We start from the raw sequence: 24041 nt of genomic DNA on the forward strand, positions 1-24041 counted from the left end.
TTAAAAATGAAAAAAAATGAAAAAAAACAGTGAAATTATATTCAATTAATATTAAATTCCAAGTACTAAATGAGACCAAATAATAGCAAGAAATTAAACAGGGTTGCTAAACCAGAGTTAACTAATACTGCAAGTCCTTAACAAAGTACTTTCCTCCCCTCTCCAGCCTAATGTGACCTGCTTGCTTCATTACTTCATGCGCCCTGCCTGAATGTCTCCAGGATTACAGGGCTGTGTTGGCCAAGGAATGCAGGCTGCAGTAATTCCCTGTTAATTTGCTAACCTGTTCAACAGTGCATACACAGCGCTCTGTAATCCCCTCGACCTTCACAGCCGCAAACACCCCCTCCTATAGTAACAGAGCATATGGTTCATGCAGGGCATGCACCTCGCTTCATTCACATTTTCACTGGTATTTATTTAATGCTTGTGGATCAAAGCAAGTAAGAGAAAACTGGTCAAGCATGCCTACTGATGCATTTGAATTTGAATTTCCCTCGGGATCAATAAAGTATCTATCTATCTATCTATCTATCTATCTATCTATCTATCTATCTATCTATCTATTAGCACTGTGAAATTAAAAGGTCAATAGTGACTCTCAACTTGTCTGCTATGCATGTCAACTTCAGCTGCTATATCACAGTTTAACTTTAAATCAATCATAAACCAACACGGCTTCAGATACAGACACACATGCACTGTATGTGTGCATCCAGATTCAGACAACTACATCTGGACTGCAGCCTCCCAAAACGCCACCCTCTGACAAGCAGTTCACGTTATTTACTATTTCTATCCCTTGGCAACCAACAAGAAGATAAACATATGGGCGAACACACTGGTATTTTTTAACTATACTACTCAACAGGCTGAAGAGAATATAACCTGAAATATGAACACACTGAAGCAGCACAAATTGAACAACACAGAGACTGCATGGAGCAGATGAGAAGAGAAAAGATTGAAATAAAAGGAAAATCTCACAGAGAAGATGTCTAAGGCCACATCAATAAAACAGCCACACGGCAGTGGGCAGAGCTGGTGGTCAGAAACTAATGCAGTGTTGTGGGCAGCTCAATAAATATCTTTGTCTTCAGTGCACAGGGTGAAGCATGGCGGAGATAAATCACATTTCACACCAGGCTTCAGCTTGGGTCAGATGCAAGTAAACCACGGACTGCACAATCGCTAGCCTTTGTCAGTTTGTATCCACAATACAATAAATACCCACACACAAATACATACACACACGCATGTCAGCAGTCTGCTGTTTGCACAGGGTAAATATATGCAACCATCCACATGCCCACATCATAGGGGTAACACTATGATGTCGTGTGCCACCAAGATGACACCCACACTTCCTCAAGAATCAGATTCACATTCAAATGGTCTGCAGCACTGAGAGGGATTCATTGTCTTCAACAGCTCTTAAAGGTAGAGCCAGTAGCATTGTTCGTTGCAGCTTGTAAACACAACATTCAAACTGGGCCCCTCCTCCTGGGCTCATTGCCCCCAAAAGCGCACATTCAATGCAGGACTTGGTGTGACCGTGTGTACATTTACTGCTTGTTCCTACACTACAAGTTACCGCACACTAGCACAAGCTTACCACTGGGGCTTGGCACATGCCTGTCCAACATTAAAGAGGCTCTGTGTTCGCGTGGAAAAGGCAACCCTAAGTTCACCCTTGGAAAAGCTGAATTTTGCCTCACTATAATTATATTTTATCATCTTTAGTGCTACACCCATGTCCGTCATATTCGCCGGTTTGAATATTGTCCAATCACTGAATTGTATCCATTCCTGAACTCACCTGTGTGCTGTCATTGGCTGGGTGAATCATACCAGCTCCCTGGCCAAAAAATGCCCAGTGTCAACCAAAACACAAAAATATCAAAATACAGGCAGAGAGCAAGTCTATATTTCTTTTACAAAAACGCTACTGACTATCTTTAAAATTATTACTGAGCAAACCTTTTTTAACAGAAAGTATAAAATAAACGGATGAAAAGTGTAAACGAATGCCAATGTACCCTCTGATATGTTGTTTAGGAATGTGCCATACCACCAATTACCATCTAGAGCTTAGTAACACTGAACAAAACAGACAAATCATCTACTTCAGACAATATAATGTCAATATTATGGTAATATTGATCTACTTGAAGTGGATCAGGCAAGTTGTGAGATGCAAAGCATTTTATTTCCTGTTCAAGTGTCAGATTTAGATACTGCTAATAGAAACCTACTGCTTCCTTGAACAAGAAATCATCTCGCAGTAAGTTACTAACGTTGCACCATGTTGCAGTTTGTAGCTGTAATTAAGCCAAACAAACTCTGATACAGAGTGCTGTGTTGGGCCCAAAAAACTGAAGAAATATTCGCTAAACAGACACGCCGGACGTTTGTTGTTCATCTGACTCACAAAAGCGGTTGCAGCAGTGCATCGATACACAAATCCGCTAAATGAACAGTGTGTGATAATTAGGTGTTTGACATTGCCAAAGTTAATGCAAGAAAAATAAATGTTTTCATGGATTACAGCAAACTTGATACTTACATAAGATTTCTATATTTTGTTTGTAAAGTTGATGTCCTTGATGGGGAATAATAATTACTTTGCTATTCAAATTATGCAGCTTTTTATATTTCAGTCTGTTATACTCAGATTTATAAAAGCGCTTTCTAAATAATCAGGTTTATCTGACTGCTTGTCTTAATAATCACCATTGTTGCAATGTTTTTTTTATAGTAGGGATTCAACAATTCTCAATATTGAATATTGAACTGTTCTGCACAACATCCATTTGTCTCTCATTAAAAGAGGTTGCAGAGGACAAGAATTGGTTGCCATGCCATTTTCTCATGTCAGTTGCAAATAGCACCCTGTTACCCGATACTGTAAAGCACTATGGAAAATCATTTTTAAATATTAAAGAATTAGTAATAAAGACCCTGCTGCAGGCTACAGGAGCTCTACTATGCTAGGGTAAAACCTCACTGTGTCATCAAGGTAAGCAACACCTTTTACCGCGCCATCCTGTCAAATAAAAAAACAAAAAAACACTCTGGCCTTGCACGCAACATACTCTACTATCACATAGTAGGCAAAGAAAATCATGGTGCACAAAGTGTGAGTGCGTGCATGCGCGTGTGCGTTTAATAGAGAGGCTGAACAGAGAGGGGGGAGGAATGTCAAACACCAACAACATTCCACTGCCTCTCCTTGCACTGCCTGCAGCACTTCACATTGTCTTTTCACTTCTTTTGTGTAACTTTCCTGTTCACAAGTCACCTGTGGTCCATGAAAAACTTGAGAAAGAAGAGTAGAGCTGCATCTATCAACTCTGAGACTATGCCTCATTTCTAAGAGCAGCCAAAGAAACATATAATGTCTCTACAACGGTAAAGACAAACATTAAAATGTCTATGACAGTGGTAGTTAACAATGCCAAACACACTTCAAAAGATGTTTTAACATAGGATTCAATTCAATAACGCATGCTTATTTACTTGGAATAAACATGCATCGATGCAGTGAGACTCAAGGAGAAATACACATGCATAACCAAATGACGGTGATTAGGCCTATCAGACAAAGTTTGAAAATACATATACATATATTTATAAGTGTTAACACTCTTATTTAAGCAATGCAAGTTTCATAACTTCAGACTTCCGTGAAAAACAAACAGTGCACACAGACAATCAAGCCTTTTTGATGTAATAAATATTCTACTAAGGTATATCAGTCTCAGTGCTCCAATCTAGTTCCATTTTTTTTATATGCAAGACAACAATGCTTTCTTCAGAGTACTTCCTGATCTCCTGTCAGCTGACCCAATATCTAACACCATAATGACCCAATAATTGGCTGTGGAAACTAATAAGGCCTTAATTAAAGACAGGTGCCAAACAGTTTTTATACCTGCTTTTTTAAATAGCATTCAGTGCTATTTAGTGCTAGAGTTCTTGGACATATGCACAGTTCCTGTGCCTCATTTAATGCCAAACTGTCAATTGAAGTTTAACACTCTTTCCTTCACAATTTTGAGCATCCCCAGAATGTGCAGTTGTTTCACTGACAACAAATTCTGAACAACAGGGCAGTTCAAAAAACTTGATCATCATTGATAGTTCTTTTTATTTTTTTTTAAGTTGTATGCAGATAAAATCTTGTAAAGAAAAATCTGTGTTTGTTTCCTCATGAAACTCATTTAACCACAATGATGATGTTAGTTTGTTCTCCCCAAATCCACCCTCCTTCATTACAGTCAGAGCAGTCTTGTTAATGTAGGTGTCCATTTTGAATTCTTTCTTGTTCTGCTGCTCAACATCTGGGCAGCGATGTGACAGTCAGAAGAAGCCCACAGTTTCCATATTAACCAGACCAAAGCCCTCTGAATCAGACACAGATACGATTTCAGATAGGCTAGACCAAGTAGCCTGTAGTGCCATTAATTAAAAAGGTAAAACAAATAAAGGCCCATAAATTCAAAGCCATTTAATAGTAAACTAGTCACAATACAAAGCAAAATACAAACTAAGAAAGTCAATAACTGTGAGTTTTACTGTGACACACTCAAACCATATGAGGTATGTATAATATATTTAAATGTTGTGTTTGCAAGCGTGTATTATAGGTGGAAGAACATCTAAGTTTAATGAAACTGTCAGCGTAAAATACACAGTAAGTTCTGTGTATACATTATCTGTCGAGCTAAGGGAACATCCTCTGTCCATCTTCAGATTTAGATATTTCATTTTAACATTTTAGAGTTTCCACACCTTGATAGTGCACGCGCAGAGATGCTACGTCCGCCCCGTGCGCCGCAGATGCAGAGGTGACGAAACGTGATCATGACAAGGTATGAATAATTTGGAAGAACCGTGATGAGGCTTTATCGTTAAAAAGAAACATAAAAAAAAACTTACCCAAAGAGAGTCGGATGAAGCAGAAGACCAGGACTAGTGATCTGCCCGAGGAGAAACCGGGAAACTGCTCCATATTTTTTGTAAAATCCACATAAGGTCGCCAGCACCGAAGTTGAGTTCTCCCCTGAAGCAGTTCGCTAGTTCTCAAAAATGTCTCGCTGAAAATGGGTCACACACAATTAAGAGGGAAAGTTCTGTAGTGCCAAACTACAACATTTCAGCCGTATTTCACGAGTTCTACGCGTTGTTCCATTAAACCGCTTCAAATACACATTAATTTATCCTCAACTAAGTTACAGACGGCGATAGAAAAGTCCTCCACCTCTCCTCTCAGCAGTCACTGAAGTCACACTGAGCGGAGACACAAAAACACATATCCTTCCGCTGAAGTCAGCGCGGATCTATCGGTCGGCTGAAAAGATAGTAAAAACTTTGTAAAGCTGTTATCAAACTGATGGTTTCTTTAGTCGCTTTAAAAGATCGCATTCCTTGCCACGGCTGCTTAATCAACCCTGAACACCACACAAATTCACACAAAAAGTTTACGTTTTCTTTTCTCTCAGACGCTTAGGCGGAGGAATTTTTTTTCTTCATTTTTCTACTTCTCGGAGCTTGGTATGACTCAAAATTAACCCGTTCAATTATTTGTTTTTTCTCTCCTCCTCCCGTGAACTAGGCTACATGTTTTTTTTTTCCCGATACGACTTTTTTACACCCACTCTACTTATTTTTGTTCGTTACTATAACTGTTCTGGGCCAGATTAAGTGGTTAGGTTCTCCAGTGTTGAGTTTTCAGGTAATTTATGGGCATGTGAATCTTGACTTCGAAAACCAAAAAGGTTGTTGCAGAATGACTCCCAGTGAGCTTTAAAGCCACGTATTGAGCATTTAACCTTTTCTGATTTTGTATGTAAAATAGCCTACCCATAGGCCTAATGTGATATATATTGAGAGTAGGCTGTGCACCATAAAATAGCCTATGTGGGAGAACAGCCTAATTCAAGGCGAGACCTAAAGTGTTTAGGCTTTAGTTTCAAAATAAATGCCGTTTTCAGAGGTTACCAATATGTATATCCCACTGATCTAATTAAAATCACAATCACCAGAGCTAGGATCACTTTGGTTTTACATAGGGTTTTTTTTTAAGTCTACCTGTAGGCCACAAAAAATAAATAATTTAACCTTCTTTACTGATTGACAAAAAAATATGCAAAAAAGTATTACAGCAATAAACCTAGTACGGTTATTTAATGTTTTTTCAGCAAAAAAGAAATCTGCAAATGCTGGTCCCTTGTCCTCAACTGCTGAAATCAGCCATTTGGGATTTTATTTTACCTTTTTTAACGTGTGAAAGTGAAACGATTGTGAAACGATTATTACCTAATGAATCTCTTAAGTTTAAGACTTAGCAAGAGGATTTTATCTTGTTGTTCAACAGAGGAAATGTATTACGCAATAGTTTGTTTTTCTTTATTAGTGCTAATGTCTAAAACACACGCGAACCCCAACACTGCCCTTTACATTTCTTCAATCATCCACAGACTGACACACTATCTTACCAAAACTCTAGAGTAATCCCAAACTAATTATCTGTTATCAGCTGGAATGATCCAGGTGTAAATCACAGGCTCATCACAATAACAAGGCCTCGTCTCATCCCTGTGATTTGTTTGTCTTTACACCCCGTTAGAGAAACACTGCCAAGCCTCCTGCTGCTGCGACCGGCCCTCTGTCCTCTATTCAACCCTGCTGAAAGGCCTGGAAACGGGGGGAGCAAATTGATCTCTTCAGGGGTCCGTACTGACAAAGCTTTGGTTGCCGTGGCCAATGTCAAACTCTCGCCTTCATGCTTGGTTGGGGGTCAGGTGCTGGCTCCACAACAAATGCAGTTCAGTCATTTGGTCAGATGCTGTTTTTGTTGATTTACCACTTCTTGCGTCTTCCTTTTTCTTCTTATCTATCACCAAAACATATAGTTCTACCCGATATATTTCCCCGTTTTTGTTGACAATAGTTTGGCTATCAATTTAAATTGATCCACACTTAACCACACTTTGACAACTCTCTTATTTCATGACAAAGCCTTGATCATGTGAGCCAATAGCAATGGAATATAAATCACAGCAGAGGATCACATTTTCTGCAGTTCTGCTTTCCTTATGATGTCACTCCAGATGTGGGCCTCTGTACTTCAGGAAACATGGGGTAAAAAAGGGCGTGGATGCCTCATGAGCAGAAAACGCTGATTAGTTCCTCTTAGCCATTGTGCTGAAGAACGACTGCTACCACATGAATCTGAAACAGTCTTAAATAATAAAAAAGAACATTAGAAAACAAAGCTAAGTGTCACTGATGCTTTAAATCCCTTTGAACCACACTTAAATTCATCCACCACTCAAACTTCAAATGTTTAAGATGACAACAAGTTTGTTATCTTTGAAAGCATTTACAAAGCCATAAAAAATCTATTCAATGAGGAGCATAGAATCCAAATGAAATCATTGTGTTTTATATGGACTTTAAAGTTCCTGTCGGGAAATGCTGCTTTGCCGATTCTGACAGCCCCTGAGGACACACTCAAATGTGTCACTCACTGTGAATCTTTGGTATAAAGCAAGATATAAAGCAACATGTCAATGACCAGTCATTTCGTATGACACCTACAAGATGGTAGTTCACAAGCATTAAAATAACGTAGCAATAATCAATCTCGTCACCCATGGTCTTGGTTACATTTTTTTTTAACAGCACATAGAGGTCAGTATTATGATCTTTAATATATCATATGGTCTGTTTCTATTTTTTTCTATTTAGATACTTTATTAATCACTGAGGGAAATTCTGGTTTACAGCCAGCTAAAAACTACTAACAGAAGCTTTAATGCAGCATATTTTGGATCCACTGCAAAAATATTCTGTGTGTTAGGTATACCAGAGTGGTGATAAAGCTTGACCTGGATCAGAGCCATCTCCCTCTGCCATGCTGGTGGGAGACATTGCATTTTATCACTGTTGGGACTCTTCACACTGATTTGGAGCTCATCTGTCAAAGTGACTCGCCTGTCAGCTAGTAGATTTATACTGCAAAACACGTTCAGGGGTTAGATAGTAATGACTGATTACACTAGAGGGAGTGTGTGTATTATTGTGCACCCCCCTGAACCATAAACACACCATCCTCCAGCTTGAAAGCCATGGGAAACCAAATCAGCGTCTGTCATTTCAGTAGTCACATGGCCTTTACATTCTGAGATGGCGAGTGTATATACGATGCCTTTCTATAATTAGTAATGGCAGGGCCTTATTTGCTAGCATAAACAGTTGCACATTACTAAGGCAGATCTTGTTAAGTGGTTTCTGGTTTTTTTTGAAGGCATCAGAGACTTTTAAAATCTAATCTTTCTCTAAGCACCATTTTGCACTTTTAACCTTACATGCAGCTTTTGAATGCTTCACTGATATCAGGTTTTGTTAAGTGTTGGCTTGCAGGCATCTGGTGCTGGCTTCTCTGAGGTGAGTATGCATGCCCAGCAGTCATTGGGTGTGAAGTGCTGATGCCCCCATGTGCCCTGCTCAAGACGCTTGCACATGTTGTGAAGGAAGCATCGTCTATCTAATGTGGACTTTACTGTGTAAGCAGATCTGTGGGACAGGAAGCTAACGGGTATTTTTAGGGTTGATTATCACCTTCATTTCTACTGACCTGTTGTGACTGCTGTAAAAGAAGCTTGCCACAGACAGATAACATATTTGTTATGTGTGCCCCATTCTTCTTTGCAGGCTAAAAGACTTGTAGATTTAATAATTTAAGCTCTGAATCAAATCAGTAGAGCTAAGAGCTGTGTTGATGGGGTGTTCATGCTCCGTGTCCCTCACCATGATAACTAGCAAATATATAAGACGTAAGACGCTCATTAGATCAACTCAACTATTTATATTATTTTGTATATACATCTTATTGTTGTTTCTATCTGTATTTATCTTATCTATCCTGTGAATTTTGTATTACTTCTTTCTCTGTCTTGCTGCTGCAATGCCCAAATTTCCCCTCTGGGGATCAATAAAGTATTATCCTATCCTATCCTATTCAGATCAGTTTAGTTTCACATCTTGTTGACACAAGCATCAAGCACTAAAGTTTGGCCACTACAGCGGGGTCATTGAGGATGAGAAACCACACAGTGCCTTATTTACAGAGACACTGTTTTATGAGTATTTAATCACAGTAAATCATTTTCCTGTGTGAACTTGAATTTATATCAGCCATGTGTCAACATCAGGGTAGATAATGCAAGCATAATTCTTAAAAAGCACTAAAGTGAGCACTAAAACAATGTAATCATTTACTTGGTTTGACATGGGATCTTTTTTGAAGAGTGTAAACATGCCCACAATTTTGTTGTTGTTGCTGTTTTATTATAATAAAATAGAGAAAGATGCATGTTGCAGAATAGCCAATGATGACATAAAAGTTATTTCACAGCATTAGTTTTGCATGCTGTCCCACAACAGTGTTTTTTTTGTCACAATGCAGTTCATTAATGTTCAGCCTTAAGTTGTAATCAGTTGATTTATAGGTCTATTGTGTGTAAGATGGTGTGAAAAAATCATGATAGTGTGTGTGAGTGTGAGTGTGTGTGTGCGTGTGAGTGTGCGTCATTGCGTGCCTGAGAGGTCAAAGGTGGAGAGTTGGCGAGCGTGAGGACCCGATGTGACCATGCGTGATGTGGGGCAGAGGCCTCGACCAGGGGGTCCCTATCTGATGAGGAGAGAAGGGGGAGTTGGCAGAGAGGCGAGGAAACAGGTGATGAAGGAAAGGTGTGAAGTGGATGAAGGAGGAGGCATGTGTACGTGTGTGTGTGTGTGTGTGTGTGTGTGTGTGTGTGTGTGTGTGTGTGTGTGTGTGCGTGTGTGCGTGCGTGCGTGTGTGTGTTTGACTTCTAACACATCCTGTAAGGTGACCTCGGTCTCTGGAACAGGCCAGGTGGACAGGAATGTGCTGTTGTGTGTGGATGGGATCCTCCCTTGAGCGCCCCAGCCTGCCCACTGTCACCCCACACTAGCAAGCTATTTATATTGCACTGTGGGAAAATAACGGCCCAGGCTGTGTCATCTGGATTCTGCAAGGTTTATACCCATCAAGCACACACACACAAGCATACACACACCCAAACCACGCTTTTCTACTCCTTCAGTCACAAACTACTCCAAGACAAATAGAGCATAAAGCTTACCTTGCACATTAGCCTTGTACACTAGCATTACCACCCATAATGGATGGTTGTGATTTGACTGCAGAGGAGCTCATTGTTAACCTAGAAACACAACGAATCACTATAGTTTCTAATGCCTGACAAAGACACAGATTTTGAATACTTTGACAAGATTTTAAATACACAGAATAAACATGCACAAATACACACACACACACAATACAGATGCACTCATGCATGCAGGATTGACATTTGTAGTGTGCAAACATTCCTCATGCACTTCAGGGGTGAGAAAAGTTTTACTGTCTGTAGCAGAAAGCAACATTTGAGCTCTAAAAATAAGAACATATACGGTAATTAAATAATTACAAAAACATGTAAACAAGCTGCACTGCAGCTTCTCTTTTCTGACTTTTTCTGACAAACATTTTTTCTCTCAAAAGAGCAGATGATTGGGAAAATGACAGATCGTTTGGTAAATGTGATTTAAAATGGAAACATTACTGACCAATTACTGGTCACTGTGCTGAGACCATAATTTGGTGATTTCAAATGTAACTCAGAACAATTTTGCAATGAGATCTTGAATGCCATTAGTTGGAGAGATGGACCAATAACTTTTCATTGAAGAAAACATACTTTGACCTTCATATGATTGTGGTTATTAACTGCAAGATGATGGGTATTGGAGGTTTTTAATTTAGTTGAGAGAGTTTTTGTGGGAGATCGTAACACCCTGACCCTTGGCTTACTCTCAACCAGGGTCGTCTCGGTCATTCTCACATACATTGAGCCTGACGCATTCAATTGCAGATGTATGCATGTGAGCAGCTGCAGGAAACAACACAAAATACTGATGTGCTCATTTGCACACCGCACCACCAGTGCACCAGTGTGCAGTAGGTCAAACTAACCTGCCACAGTCCATGATGTTTGCTATACAGATGGGATGACAGGAGAAGACATAAACAAAGACACATGATTAACAAAGCATTATATGAGTTGAAGATTTATGCAAGTCAATAAATGATTAGTTTGGTGTTTTTCAGTCACAAAGAAGACTAAAACAGTTCATCTCGACAAAGTCATTTGGTTGCATAAGAGGCATTCTGTGAGCACTGATAACGATATACTACAGCATTGGGACTTTTAATCACGGGTCACTTGACCATAGGTGTCCATAACACTTTTCATGACTGTGGTTATTTGACATTGGTTATCGTCTAAGAACGATATAACCTGTGGTTATGGAGGGTGAATTATTCAGGGCTTCCGGTGTGACCAGCAGTCAGCGAAAAACCACTTTCAACTACATTTTTTTAATTCTGTTTGTTTACATTGGTTGCATATAAAAAGCAACTTGAGAAGAAAGAATTAAATGTGTGGGGCGATGGTGGCGTAGTGGTTGAGTCCTTGTATAGATTGTTGAACAAACTTGTAACCCAAAGTACCTGTAAAAAGAAATAAATGCAAACACACAGATGAATGAACGTAATACAAAGTTTCCTTGTTTGCAATAACATGCTGATATACACAAAGTGGAATGGGTTGCTAGGCAACAGTGTAACAGTGTTCTGTCAAGCTGCTGAACTAGTTAGTTAAGAACTCAATGGATGTTTAAATAAACAAAGAAATTATGTTTTCGTCTTTATTGTTACTTTTACATTCTGCTTGGCGAACTATTCTATAAATCAATATTACATTCAAGGTTGAGTTTCATAATTATCAGCCAGCGTATGACCTATACCCTCCTGTGAGGTATTGCTTAAATAAAGACTTAGTGATTAAAAGTATTACGCACTGTCACAAAGAGTCTGTCTTAAAGTGCTCGGGATAAATAGAATACATTCAGTCATGTTTACTCTTTTCTAATTCAAGGCTTTTCTTCCTGTGAAAAAATATTCAGATCGTCTGAAACATTCTGGGGGTTGACTTGTTTGAAAAACAAAACAGGTTTAGTCTGTTCCAGTGATATTTAGCATTTTTCCATGCTCAGTTCACAGCATGTGTGCAGAGCTTGTTTTTCTCCGAATATTTGTGTGTTTTTAACTCACATGCTAACAGCTATGCAGAGTGTAAAGTGAGCACTCTAAGCATATCTTCAGGGTTAATTGTATCATAAATTCACGAGCCGCTAAAAGACAGGCATGGTTGGAATTCACAGTTAAGCCTTCCCTTTCTCACGGGGACAATTTGGCATTGAGTGTGTCTACAATTCTTCAATTGATTGAGCAGTGTGTGTGTGTGTCCTTGTTTGTCTGATATGTCACTATTAATAAACTGTAAAATACAATATTACCTGTCGGGATAAATGGAGAAACACTGGGAAGTTGAAGACAATTTTGAGGTTAATATTTACCCAGTACTTTAAATTGAATCAGTATTAATCAGGGACATTCACAAATCTAGAGCACTCAGTATAACATGCGTCTATTAATGTATCGATGGGGAAAAAAAGTGTGACTGAGTGACACAGAGTGAAGGGCATGTCCAGGCCTGTGGAAACCACTCCACAAGTTCTCCCCCCGTGAGAAGTTCTCCGTTCCCAGGACCCGATGTGTACGTTTGGGGGGCAATAACTCACCAGGTCTCTTGACTTCCTCTTTCGGCCTTCTGCGTTTTATGACCCTCTCCTCTGCCGTACAGCTGCTGTCTCCTCCGCAGCTTCCTTTCACTCTGATTGGATTAGACGGGAAGAAGATGAAGTGAAAGAGACAGGGAAGCAGCTGGGATGAGGTGGGAAGTTTATTTGATATGGGATGGAGAGGTTTTTTTTTTATCATGGCAATTACTGGGTGACTTGGATGAAACAACTAGCCTTGTTGATGTCCACATCTCACTGTGCTTTACCAGTGGGAAACAAGAAGTCAGATAATCCCATATTGTTTACATATGTTTCTATTTGAACAGATTCAAAAACGAGATGTGGGACTGAGAAGTCAAGAAAAAACACTTACATTTTTTTAACCAAACTTTCAGTCCTAAACAAAAGCAAACCATTGTTATAACTCCAATAACTTTGGTAAATGTTATAAGTTAGAAGAGCTTTCATAGTATAAATATGCCCAAGTCAACCCACCTCTGATCAAAACCATTTTCAACCAAATAATTTGTCTCTAAATGTTTGCACTTCTTTTTTTGTTGTTGATTTTTTCTGCCAATGGTGTTTGTTGAAATAAATGTAAAAAGTCCCTTTGTGTACCTATATATCTTGTGCCAGTGTATTTTGAGAACCACCTTCTATCACAGGCTTAGATACATATAATAAAATAATCAATATACCGTAACTAAATAATCAGGTAATTTAGCCAATTGCAAATTGATAGAAACCACAATAACAAGGTCTATATAATAGTAATGGCAATGCAAGTCTTTCATTCCAGACTGAAATATCTTAACGTCTTCAAAATATAGTTCTGTAAAGTTCTGTATAAAAATCACAAAGGGTCTATCTTTAGAGGATGAATCCTTATAGGTCTTTTGATACAAAGCAGCTGTAGTGCCACAGGGATCTGTTAGCATGCTTGTAGACTCCCTTGTTCCATGTTTAAATAAAGGGAAATGATCTAAATTCACTTCTATAATGCACTATTACTCACAAACATGTTACTATTTGTTGCACACTTGAAGTGGTTTTTCATTAAATACAGAAAACTAGGACGGGGCCTGACTGACCTGATCACAGTGATCTAAACTAGAACAGTTCAAACACAGTGGTTTTTGGTAGGTTGGTTCATATGTCTGAGGGTGTCTGAGTTTCTTTCTTTTTGTCACATCCTGTCTAAGAATGAGCTCGACTTGTCAGAGAGCAGAGGGACAGACCCTTTTTAACAAGGCTTTAGAGGGACCTCCCATTGATTTCATAGTATCAGCACACCGGGCAATCATCAATGAAATTTCATGTCATCTCGTAGGATGTTGTAACTTTGCCACACACACGACGGAAAGTCCCAGCCTGGGCGTGAATTTGCACAATGGACTGTTCCAGTGACTTTGAGACAAAGTGGCTGAAGGTTGGGGTCAAGGTCGCGTTTTGTATTTTTTAAATGTCCTGTTTCTTTAAGATCACACGGGACTCAGGAGACGTCAAGTGTGGGTGGACGGTCTTGTGGTTTTGTGTGCGTCTGTGTCTATGACAGGAAATCTAATCAAGATTGGGTAACATGAGTTGGCAACAGAGCACACAGCAGGTTTTGTTCTTGAAAACGGATAAATGTGTGGAAGCCTCAGAGACCCTTTTACACATTTTCTGTTTGTGACAAAGTGTGTACGTGTGTGTGTGTGTACGTGTGTGTGTGTGTGTGTGTGTGTGTGTGTGTGTGTGTGTGTTTAAATCAGGCTATGTGTGTTTAGTACATGCGTCGTATTCCTGACCCCTGATCACACAAAGTATTTTAATCCAATCAGCTTCGTTTTCACATGACTGTCACACACTTGCTGCTGCTATGGTAACCTAGGGATAGAGAGAGGTTCCGAGTCCTATCTTTAATCACTGTGACATTTACACACACAATCACACCCGAGGATTTTGTTCTTTGTCTGCGCATTACTCAGGTTTCTCTTCCTTGTTTCTGACTTAGAGAAAATACAAACCCTGACTTTCATAGGAACTCTGATTTCCCTTGATGAAAAAGTGAGGTTTTAATGTTCAGTGAAGGCAGACAAAGGTGCAAATTACAAAAAACAAGTACAATTTATCCAAAGATTATTCAGTATTAGTCATTTATGATTTCTATGTCATTTAGTATGAATGAAAGTGACAGATAATAGACACAATAGATAAGGCTGCAAGGTCACAGCTTAAACATGCAACTTAAAAAGAGGAAGGTTTGCAAAAAAGCATCTCAGGATAGTGACTAAGATAAGCGTCACTAAAGAGACAACTTTCATCACATCTTAGGCCAAACTTTCAAATACCCACTTCCCCTGAGAGGTGAAAAGGTTAGTCTGTGCCCTGTGGTTTACTTTTGGCACGCTACCCTCCGCTGCTTCTCATTTTTTCGCTGACATTTCCTGTTCTACCTAAAGTAGAAGAATCACACTGCTGCTGCAAAACAAATTGTTTTTGCATTAAACATGCAACCGAAGGAGCTGCTTTCTGTTTTTAATCTCTCATTCCGATGGATGCTGCAGCCTGTAATTGTTTTAACCGTCTTTTACAACAAACCTATGATTTGGAGTTCAGCTAAAAGCAGGACACAGTCAGTAACATGAGTTGCAAGTCTTTGGAGTTTGGAGTAACTTTCTGTGCAACAGTGAGATAAGTACTCCACCTTCTGGCCAAGAGTGGTACCTGCAACACCACGAAAAAGCAAAGGTAAAAAAGGTCAAAGTATTTCTGGAAAATTGGTTCTCTTACAGCTGTTAGGATAACTTAAATAGAGGTGCCAGTTTAGCTCAGTTGTAGAGCAGGTGCCACATGTGCAGAAGTTGGTTCAACTCTCTATCTAAATCATTTGGGGCATCTCATCCAACACTCTCTCACCCACGTTTCCCCTCTCTCTCTTCGGCTTTATAATAAAGGAGAAAGGCCAAAATAAATTAGACTGGGTAGGGCTGGCAAATAAAATGAGTTTCAATTGTATTTACAATTTTGGTTTCCCGCGATCATGAAAACAAGATCATGGAGATTAAACGATAAATGGGCTGAATGACGTGTTGAGCTCGTTTCGTGTACTGAATGTTTCAAAGTGTTTGTTGTTATATTTTAGCCAAAAGAGTACATCACTACTGCACAAAAAACATAGTGTATTCATTTATATTTATTATTATTATCATTATCATTATTATTATTGTTATATTAATTGTATATATTTATATTTTTTCACTTGTGTATTTATGAATTGCTTGTTTTTCAAACTGTGGAAGTGTTCAGAGTGTTACATTTAATCAATGCCTGTGATCCAGATGTTGTGAAATCAATGAGTCATCATGTTTAATAACTGTAAACTCAATATCAATCAAAATAATCGTGATTATGATTTTTGCCATCGAGCAAAACCTCCTCACCGACCTTGTTTAATATTAGAACAAGAAACATTGAATAAACTTATTCTGACTAACAATGGAGGATTTCCTCCAAACTTTATAACAAAAGCATATCAACCAATCAATCCATGTCCAAAAATATCTGGGCTGAGTTTTTCAAAGAGTTAAATATAGAAAAGAATGATCACCACTTCTTTCTTATCCAGGATCAGTCTTTCATTTTTACTTAATTCCCCTTTAGGGTTCAAATGGATCCAGATAGACTTTTGAGATTAATTAAAATTAAGAGTGATCTAATATCTAATAAAAATCATCTCTAAATAGGACGTTATGCTCCATAGTCTATAGGGGGCTCCAACTTCCAAACAAATTAAAAGTTCACAGCTGCTTTTAAATTCAAAAGCAACTACTACTCGTATTTTTGATCAACATATTATTCAATGTTTATTAAACATTAGTATTATTAATCTGATTTTAACTTTTTTGAACCACCAGATTTCAAGGTTTGTCAAAATCCTGTTGGTCCCCTCTTCTTGTAATACTTGCACTGTATATTACAACTATACCTGGTAATCGTCGGTCTAACTGAAGGTGCTCTGACAGAAAGGAGGTTTGTTGTGTGCAAATGATTTTATTCATAGCAGACAGAACAGAAACAGAGAAAGTGTCCTTTGAACACACCTCTTACTCTCAGCCTGGAAACAATTTTAAACGGAGTCTACACGTAAACCTTATACAAAATAAAAGGACCCAACCAGACACAAGTTTGTCTTTACAATGTGTGTGTGTTTTGACAGAGAGATGCTGATCCACACAGTCACAATGCAAGAGGAACAGAATAGGAGAGTTGGGGGTTAATTTATAGGGACAGCTGGAAGATTATTGAGCTGCTTTATTGAGCTGGGTGGAAGAGTTGAATGTTGAATTTTAATCTTAAAAAAAAAGAAAAGAAAAAGAAAAGCCATCCCACTTATGACATCATGCCTTCTTTTGGCTCATCCTTTAGACGCAAAAGTCTACAATAAGAATAATTTAATCAATTAATCATTATCATTCCTATTGATGAACACTTTCATTGTATTTTTTTATTGATGCATTGGTTATATGAGCTCGTAAAATTAAACAGTGCCAGGATTGTTGTTCTCTGCCTTTTCAAACAATAATTTAACGGTTCACCGTCTTAACTAAATTTAGGATTAGTGAGAAATTAATCCCCCTTAAAAGAAAATCTCTCAGAGGTGGATTTATAAATAATTTTCCTCCCTAGATATCCAAAAGAAGCAGTATTTACCCATCTCACACAAAGAAACAGTCCCCTCCTCTTTCCCAAATCAATTAAAATAGCAAGTTGAAATACATATATTTAAAAAAGAAAGTCTACTTAACGTTATTTATTTGGTTGTTGAGCCTTTTAACCTGCTTTAGTTTTAATGTAAGTTTTTTATTAACTGTTGAACTTATGTCCAGGCCCAACAAGTGCTTCCTGTAATGATTCTAATGTTTATGAGTGCATGATACATACAGATGTGCTCAGGATAAATAACATGATGTTTTTTGTTTCTCTTTCTTGTATGATCAGACTTCTATACAAGATGAAATCAGTCTGGTTACAGTACAGTACAACTTTGGAAAGTCACCAAAACAGAAATGTCTTTTTCTCTTCATTTTGCCTCCGAACTTCAAAACCAATCATTAAAAATTGACCTCAAGAACAAAGCAAACAATCCACACACACACACACACACTCACTCATTCCTTTTAATCTATCCCTTGGACCAACGATGACCGCATTTGTGTATATGTGTTAATAATAGAACTATGTATTATGACATCATTTATATTCAGATCAGACATCCATGGACAGGCAAGGACAAAACGAGCGGTCGGCAAAGTCTCATTCAGAGCAGGGATCCTGTGTTTTAGTCAAAAGTGGCAGCTTTTTCTTAATGTCTGCAGGCTCGTTTTTCACTTCAATACCTCCTTCTTTTCCTTTGCTTTCTTTCTTTCAGAGCCACCAGAAGCGGACATAGACAATGAGCATGATGAAAAAGACACCACCGGCTGCCAGCTTGGCATAGGTGGAGCGAGTGTTGAGATACTTGGCGTCGCTCCGGTATTTCTTCGACAGGCTGGACAGGTTGCTGGCCTTGGAGTCGAGCGCTGCAAGGAGGAGAAACCGGAGGAAAGAGAAAAGTCCATAACAAGAATTTTAAAAAAAAATCAGGGGCAAAAGGAGCGTGGGGAAAAAAAAAAAAAGAGTAGGATGACATAAAGAGAAGAACAAAATCAGTTCTATTCCTATGTTTGCCTTCCAACTCTGGGGATTCAAAGTAGATCTCGAGGAAACAACCGGACAATACTCGTTATCACAGGAAAACAGAGTAATTAAAATGTATGGACACATGCTTCCATAGATAACCTACCAGAGAGCGCCTCTCCCCTCTGCAGCACCTCCTCTATGTTTGCCACCATGATCCTCTGGACGTCCTGGAGCTCTGTATTGATGCTGCCCAGATTCCTCCGTGCTCGACTGTCGATGTACGATTTCTTGGTTTTTTGGATGTAGGTGTCTGGGGAGAGAGCAATGCAAATAAATGAATTAATGGAAACTTGTGGATGATTTAACCTGCCAAATTTAAATGACCTTTGTCATCTATTATTCCACAGTCCTGGTAGACAATTTCTGTTCTCTCAATGGAGACAAAATAAACTAAAATTGAAGATCTACTTGATGCATTTGAGCATTTAAAAAGAGCACTTCTTCCTCCCCCTTCTCAACATTGTTTTTCAAGGCACAGTGAGATAGTAGGTGATGCAGAACTCACCTGAAATGCAAAAAAAAAAAAGAAATTCAAAAGTAAAAAAAAATGCAAACTTTTCACAAAGTTGCATGAGGCTCTCCTGTGATTTGCCTCGTATGGACAAACTAAGCGGTATGTCTTCTGTCCTTGTGGATTTTGGCCAGTACATGTTTAAGTAGTGTTGTTTGACATAAAATCTCACCCTGCTTTTTTTCAACAGCCAAACAGATCACGCCTTATGATTTTTTGATGTTTGAAAATTAAAGAGGCTATTTCTGTTGCATTTGTCACTTTATCTGACACCTACCCTGTGGCAGTGGTTTCAGGCATCAAAAATAACTACTGTATATAGATCTGATCAACCTTGTCGCTGATGGTCTTGTTTGCTTTTGTAGGTCATTTAGAGGCTTCAATATTTATTTTATTTTGTTTCATACTCAGCTAAAAACTCCTCACAGCAGCTTTAATAGTTTCTCTATGAAATGCCATACTCTATTATGTCATTGATAATCGACATCATTAAGCAAATCCCATTCAAATACACTGGACAGACCTCCATTCAATACAGTTTTTGTTTACAATGTCATTATTAATCAAATCTGTACACTATCCATGTCCTTCAATAATTCTGATGAACTCAGTATTAGTAGTAGGTTTAAGTTTCAGGAGAAAGAAAGTCAGATGAGTGGATTCCTAAAATGAGTTGTTTTCCTTATTGTCAGGAGTCATTACAAAACATGCTCATAAATATATTATGAATAAATATTGCAGGACTACTCCTACAGCCACAAATTTAAAATCTTATTCAGTTGACTCCTTCTCTCAGTCAGAGATAAATAAATTCACATTAAAAAAACCTCCATTTGGGGAGTTGCTGAAGCGGAACAGTTTCCTTCAACTTTGCTAGGTTTGTATTTAACTTCAGCGACATGACCAGAAGTGCAACATAAACTTAAACAGGAAATCAAGCAGTGTCTTTGTTGTTCCTGCCTTTCGGGTTTTCTCACCAAATTCAATGAAGGAGTAAGGCCGGGACACTGTGGGCACCTTCTTTCCATGCTGCTCATGAAACTCGGCCTGCAGGTCTTCAAGGTAAGCAAAGGCCAGCTTCTTTGGAAAGCTGGCTTCACACAGCACAAGGTAGCACACTCCTTTCTCTATGAAATAGCTGCAAGTTGAACAGTCAAATGTGAGAAATGAAACATGAGGCTGGTATGAGCATTTCAAGGGTGCAGGCTCAAGTTAAAAGGAGATTAATTGTGTTTTTTTTTTTTTTTTCAAAGCGTCTCTGTTGTGTAATCACTTACACTCTGCACACCCTACTGGACAAACAGCGGAGCAGCTTCTCCAACAGACTGATACAACTCCGCTGTCACAAGGACCGATACAAGAAAGCTTTCTTACCGAAAGCCATAAATCTGTACAACAGCTCACCTCATACGAGCAGAGAACTGTCATCATGATAATATCTGTCTCTCCATACTGTAATCTGTTCTGCACATGTTAAATTTACAAATTATCCCTGCACTCATGTTCACTTCATTTGGCTGTCTACTCACCGTTATATTGTATAGTTTCTGCTTATAATATGTCTACACTCATGCACTTTAACTTATGTCAATACTGTCCATTTACTACTCTGTTTTTGCACATTTACATTTAATCTTTCATATTTAATTTATAATCATCTGCGACTCTGTTTTTGCACATGTACATTCAATCTTCCATTATTAATCTTCATATTTAAGACTAGTAATGCTTAGTTAAATCCTGGTTGTATATATTCACATTCTTATTTTTGATATCTTTCAGTACTTATTTACTTTGTAGTTAATATTATATTATGTTTAGATTTGCTAACATTGTGTTTTTTTACTCATATTGTGTGTTTGGATAACCTGCTGCTGTAACGCCACAATTTCCCAGTTTGGGATCAATAAAGTAATTCTATTCTATTCTATTCTATTAAAAACAGACATTGATCAGTAAAAGTGTTGACATTGTTTTCTTGGTGAAATTTGGTGAAATTCTTGAGTAATTCATTTCTTTAACTGGACTCGTTTCATACTCACTGAAATGCCATGGAACCAGCCTCTAAAGTGCAGCGTGTTGGACTCTGATCATTGAGTTTCCTGAAGAGCTGCTTTGCTTGACTCTGATACTGCTGAAGGTCCCGACCCAGCTAAAACACACACACACACCCACACAAAAAAAAAAGTCAGTTACCATGAATTTCTCTCACTTCTGTTACAAAACAATATACTTTCTAAACTTGGGGCAGGTGATTTACTTGGGTGTGCTACATTCAAAGGGAGCTCAGAAGCAAAGTTCAATGTCTAACCTCCAATAAGGTGACAAATAAATAAAATAAAGATGTATGGGAATTTGTTCATGAGTTTGACAAAACAGACAAAAACAGAAACCGTCCAAATTGTTTTCTATTTGGTTGTTGGTGATCTTTTCTGGCACAGAATGTGTGCAGAAAATAACTAGCTGGCATAAGCACACACAGAGACTCTCAGACTGGATCTGAGACTGCATGCCATGTTTTAAAACAACAACAACAACAACAACAACAGAAAAGTGTTTATGACAGCATTTGGCTGACGGATGGGATTTGTCTCTTCATTTGCTTGATGATGACTCTAGCGAATGGTTCTTTACAGCAACACTGTAGCATCACACACACATGTAAGATGTTGAAGCACACAACAGAGACTCAACAAACCTTTTCACTTCCCTTTGTGTGAGCAAATGAGAGAGTGAGGGAAAGATGTTAGAATTAGAGCAACTTCACATCTTAAAATGCCATCCATTTGAATATGTTGCACATGTTGAGGTTGTGTTTGTGTCACAGGTTGCAATAGAACATTTTATTAAGAAGTAAACAGTCTTTCTAAAGTCAGCATCAGAGGAAGCATACTGACATTTTGGATGTGTGAATTAATCAATCAAATGTGACTGCTAAGCCATGTTACAGGCAGTTAGTTGTCTCATGAACAAGCCTTGCATTGGACCAGTCACAGAAATACAACAATAAATAATTTGTCCCGATAGGCCTAGAGTCAGCACTATTATGTGACCGTTCAAAAAGAGATACTGGACTTTTAAGCCAGTCATCAACTTCCCAGTTGCTCTAGAACCAGTGACGTTGCAGTTTTAGTACAGTATGCACAGAAACTCTTGGCCAGTAAGAAATGTTTAAGAGAAAAAAAAAACGATATAATACCTTTATATTTAAAGACTTTTTTTAACACCAAAAGAAATTATAAACAAACTTTTATTGCAAAAATCCCAGACACTTGGTTATTCAAATATTCCAAGCAAACTATTATCTGAAAATCATGTGCCAGCGCCACCTGGTGGATAAAGTAATGGGACATATCATTTAAAGCTCCTGTGAGGAACTTTAAGATTGTGTCGATTTTGGCGCCCCCTGTGGACAAAGCAGTTTGTCCTATGTCTACGGATTCTGTTTAATCCGGGATAAGTTGTTTTTTTGTTTTTAAACAAAATTCACATCTTGCTTACTTTTAACGGTAAGTTCATTGCTCATCAAGAATCTGTACAGTGGAAAATGTTACAAAAAGAGGGGGATTCACAGCATGCAGCTTTAACGCCTAGCTCTCACCCTCCAGCGGTTTTAGGCATTCGACAATTAATATGTAGAAATAATCAATATTGTGGCTGACAGTCTGAGGGTCATATAAAGACATCAGTGTTCATTTCTGTTTTGTGCCATAACCAGACAAAAAACCCTTATAATGTAGCTTTAAGGCTTGTTATTTTGTATACAAACACGGAGAAGCAGTGTTCAGTTTCTATGCTCCTTACATCTTGGAACAAACTCCCAGAAAAAACTGCAGGTGTGCTGAAACTCTCTCGGCTCTTTGAAATCCAGGTTGAAGACACACCTGTTTACAGCTGCATTTCATTAAACAATTTTAATAAGATTTTAAATTTTAACTCTGCACTGTAACTTTTAACTCTTTTTATATTTTTTTACTTTATTTATTTCAATTAATTTAATTTGAATTAATTATTTTTATTTGAACATATTTTCAGATTTAATAATTCCAGTGATTTATTTGTTTTATTATTATTATTTTTTTTGTTATATTTGAATGTTTCTTTTCTTTCCTCTGTCATGATGCTTTTGATGTCTTGTGTGAAGCACTTTGAATTGCCTTGTTGTTGAAATGTGCGACATAAATAATTTTGCCTTGCCTTACAACAGTCCTTGCAACAGACTTGTGCGCCAACATACATGTATCCAGATGATTTATATGATAACTATAAAAATGTATGTAATTCCGGTAACAAATAGTTGAATTTGATACACGATGTCAGACAATACATGCACGTCTTCATGTGACAAAGACCAATGTTAGGCTTATTAAAAAGCAGCAGGCTACCTTCAGGAAGCCTGGTCTGCACTTCTGAAGAATTAGTCAGAAACTGAACATTACGCTGCCCCCCTGAGTTCATGTAGACAGGCCTACAAGTAGTTTGAGCTAACGTGTCAGTATGTCATTTGATCATCTCAGAGGTAATGCACAGGTGATGACAGCAAACACACAGCTAGCAACCACAAAGAAAAAGATAGCTTAAATGTTAACCTGCTCGTCCTCCTGCATCGAGGCGGCTAAAGGCAGGCCGTCAGCCAGCCGCGCGATCATCGTCAGCAGCACCATCTCTCCGCAGTGCCCGGGGTGTTTCTCCGCCGCCCTCTGAACCGTGCAGGTAACTGGGACCAGAGTTTGACAGGCTCTAAAGTGACAACACCACAGGGCTGATGCGCTGAGCTGGCCGGAAACGCAAGAGCTTTGGGTGTCACGGCTAAATAATTCCGTCCTCCCATTGGGTCAAAGAAAAGAAATGTTCCGCAAGACGTAGACTTGAATGTTCACCTCGAATTTAATCTTCAGTGCATTAATGAACTAATTTTTGTTTCATTGGGAATTTTCACGTATATGTATAGGTCTATTATTGTTGTTATTGGTGTAATGTTATTGCAAAGTGTTTTTTAACACTAACTATTTAACAAAAAAAGTTTCATATCAGGACAAGATGCCGTTTTAATTGACATTTTGTAGAC

At 38.4% G+C, this 24041-nt stretch overlaps 2 protein-coding genes across 3 annotated transcripts in view; both read right to left on the bottom strand.

Annotated features, from left to right (window-relative positions):
• The window catches only part of notch2 (notch receptor 2), a 42995-nt gene extending 37716 nt beyond the window's left edge, over positions 1-5279 (bottom strand). For both annotated transcript variants that reach the window (XM_065955942.1, XM_065955941.1), the window contains exon 1: positions 4942-5279. In XM_065955942.1, the coding sequence (XP_065812014.1) occupies positions 4942-5014 (73 nt within the window). In that variant the 5' untranslated portion in view covers positions 5015-5279. The remainder of the gene's footprint in view (positions 1-4941) is intronic.
• An 11470-nt stretch (positions 5280-16749) lies between these two features.
• On the bottom strand, positions 16750-23779 carry sec22bb (SEC22 homolog B, vesicle trafficking protein b). Its single transcript, XM_065955945.1, has 5 exons — positions 23563-23779; positions 21016-21125; positions 19951-20111; positions 18566-18712; positions 16750-18302 (listed from the first exon to the last, which is right to left on the bottom strand). Exons 1-5 carry the CDS (start codon positions 23635-23637, stop codon positions 18148-18150), a joined length of 648 nt encoding a protein of 215 aa, XP_065812017.1. The 5' UTR covers positions 23638-23779; the 3' UTR covers positions 16750-18147.
• Between the last annotated feature and the right edge of the window lie 262 nt (positions 23780-24041).

Source organism: Labrus bergylta, chromosome 6 (genome assembly GCF_963930695.1).
Source record: "Labrus bergylta chromosome 6, fLabBer1.1, whole genome shotgun sequence".
Taxonomy (NCBI): Eukaryota; Metazoa; Chordata; class Actinopteri; order Labriformes; family Labridae; genus Labrus; species Labrus bergylta.

Bases quoted from the DNA above. Each gene is read 5' to 3' on its own strand.
- sec22bb (XM_065955945.1), bottom strand. From the start codon at position 23,637: ATGGTGCTGCTGACGATGATCGCGCGGCTGGCTGACGGCCTGCCTTTA. The intron at 21,126-23,562 runs GTTAACATTTAA...TGTGTGTTTTAG, and splicing joins CGATGCAGGAGGACGAGCAG to CTGGGTCGGGACCTTCAGCA. The intron at 18,713-19,950 runs GTGAGAAAACCC...CTCTCTCCCCAG, and splicing joins TTACTCCTTCATTGAATTTG to ACACCTACATCCAAAAAACC.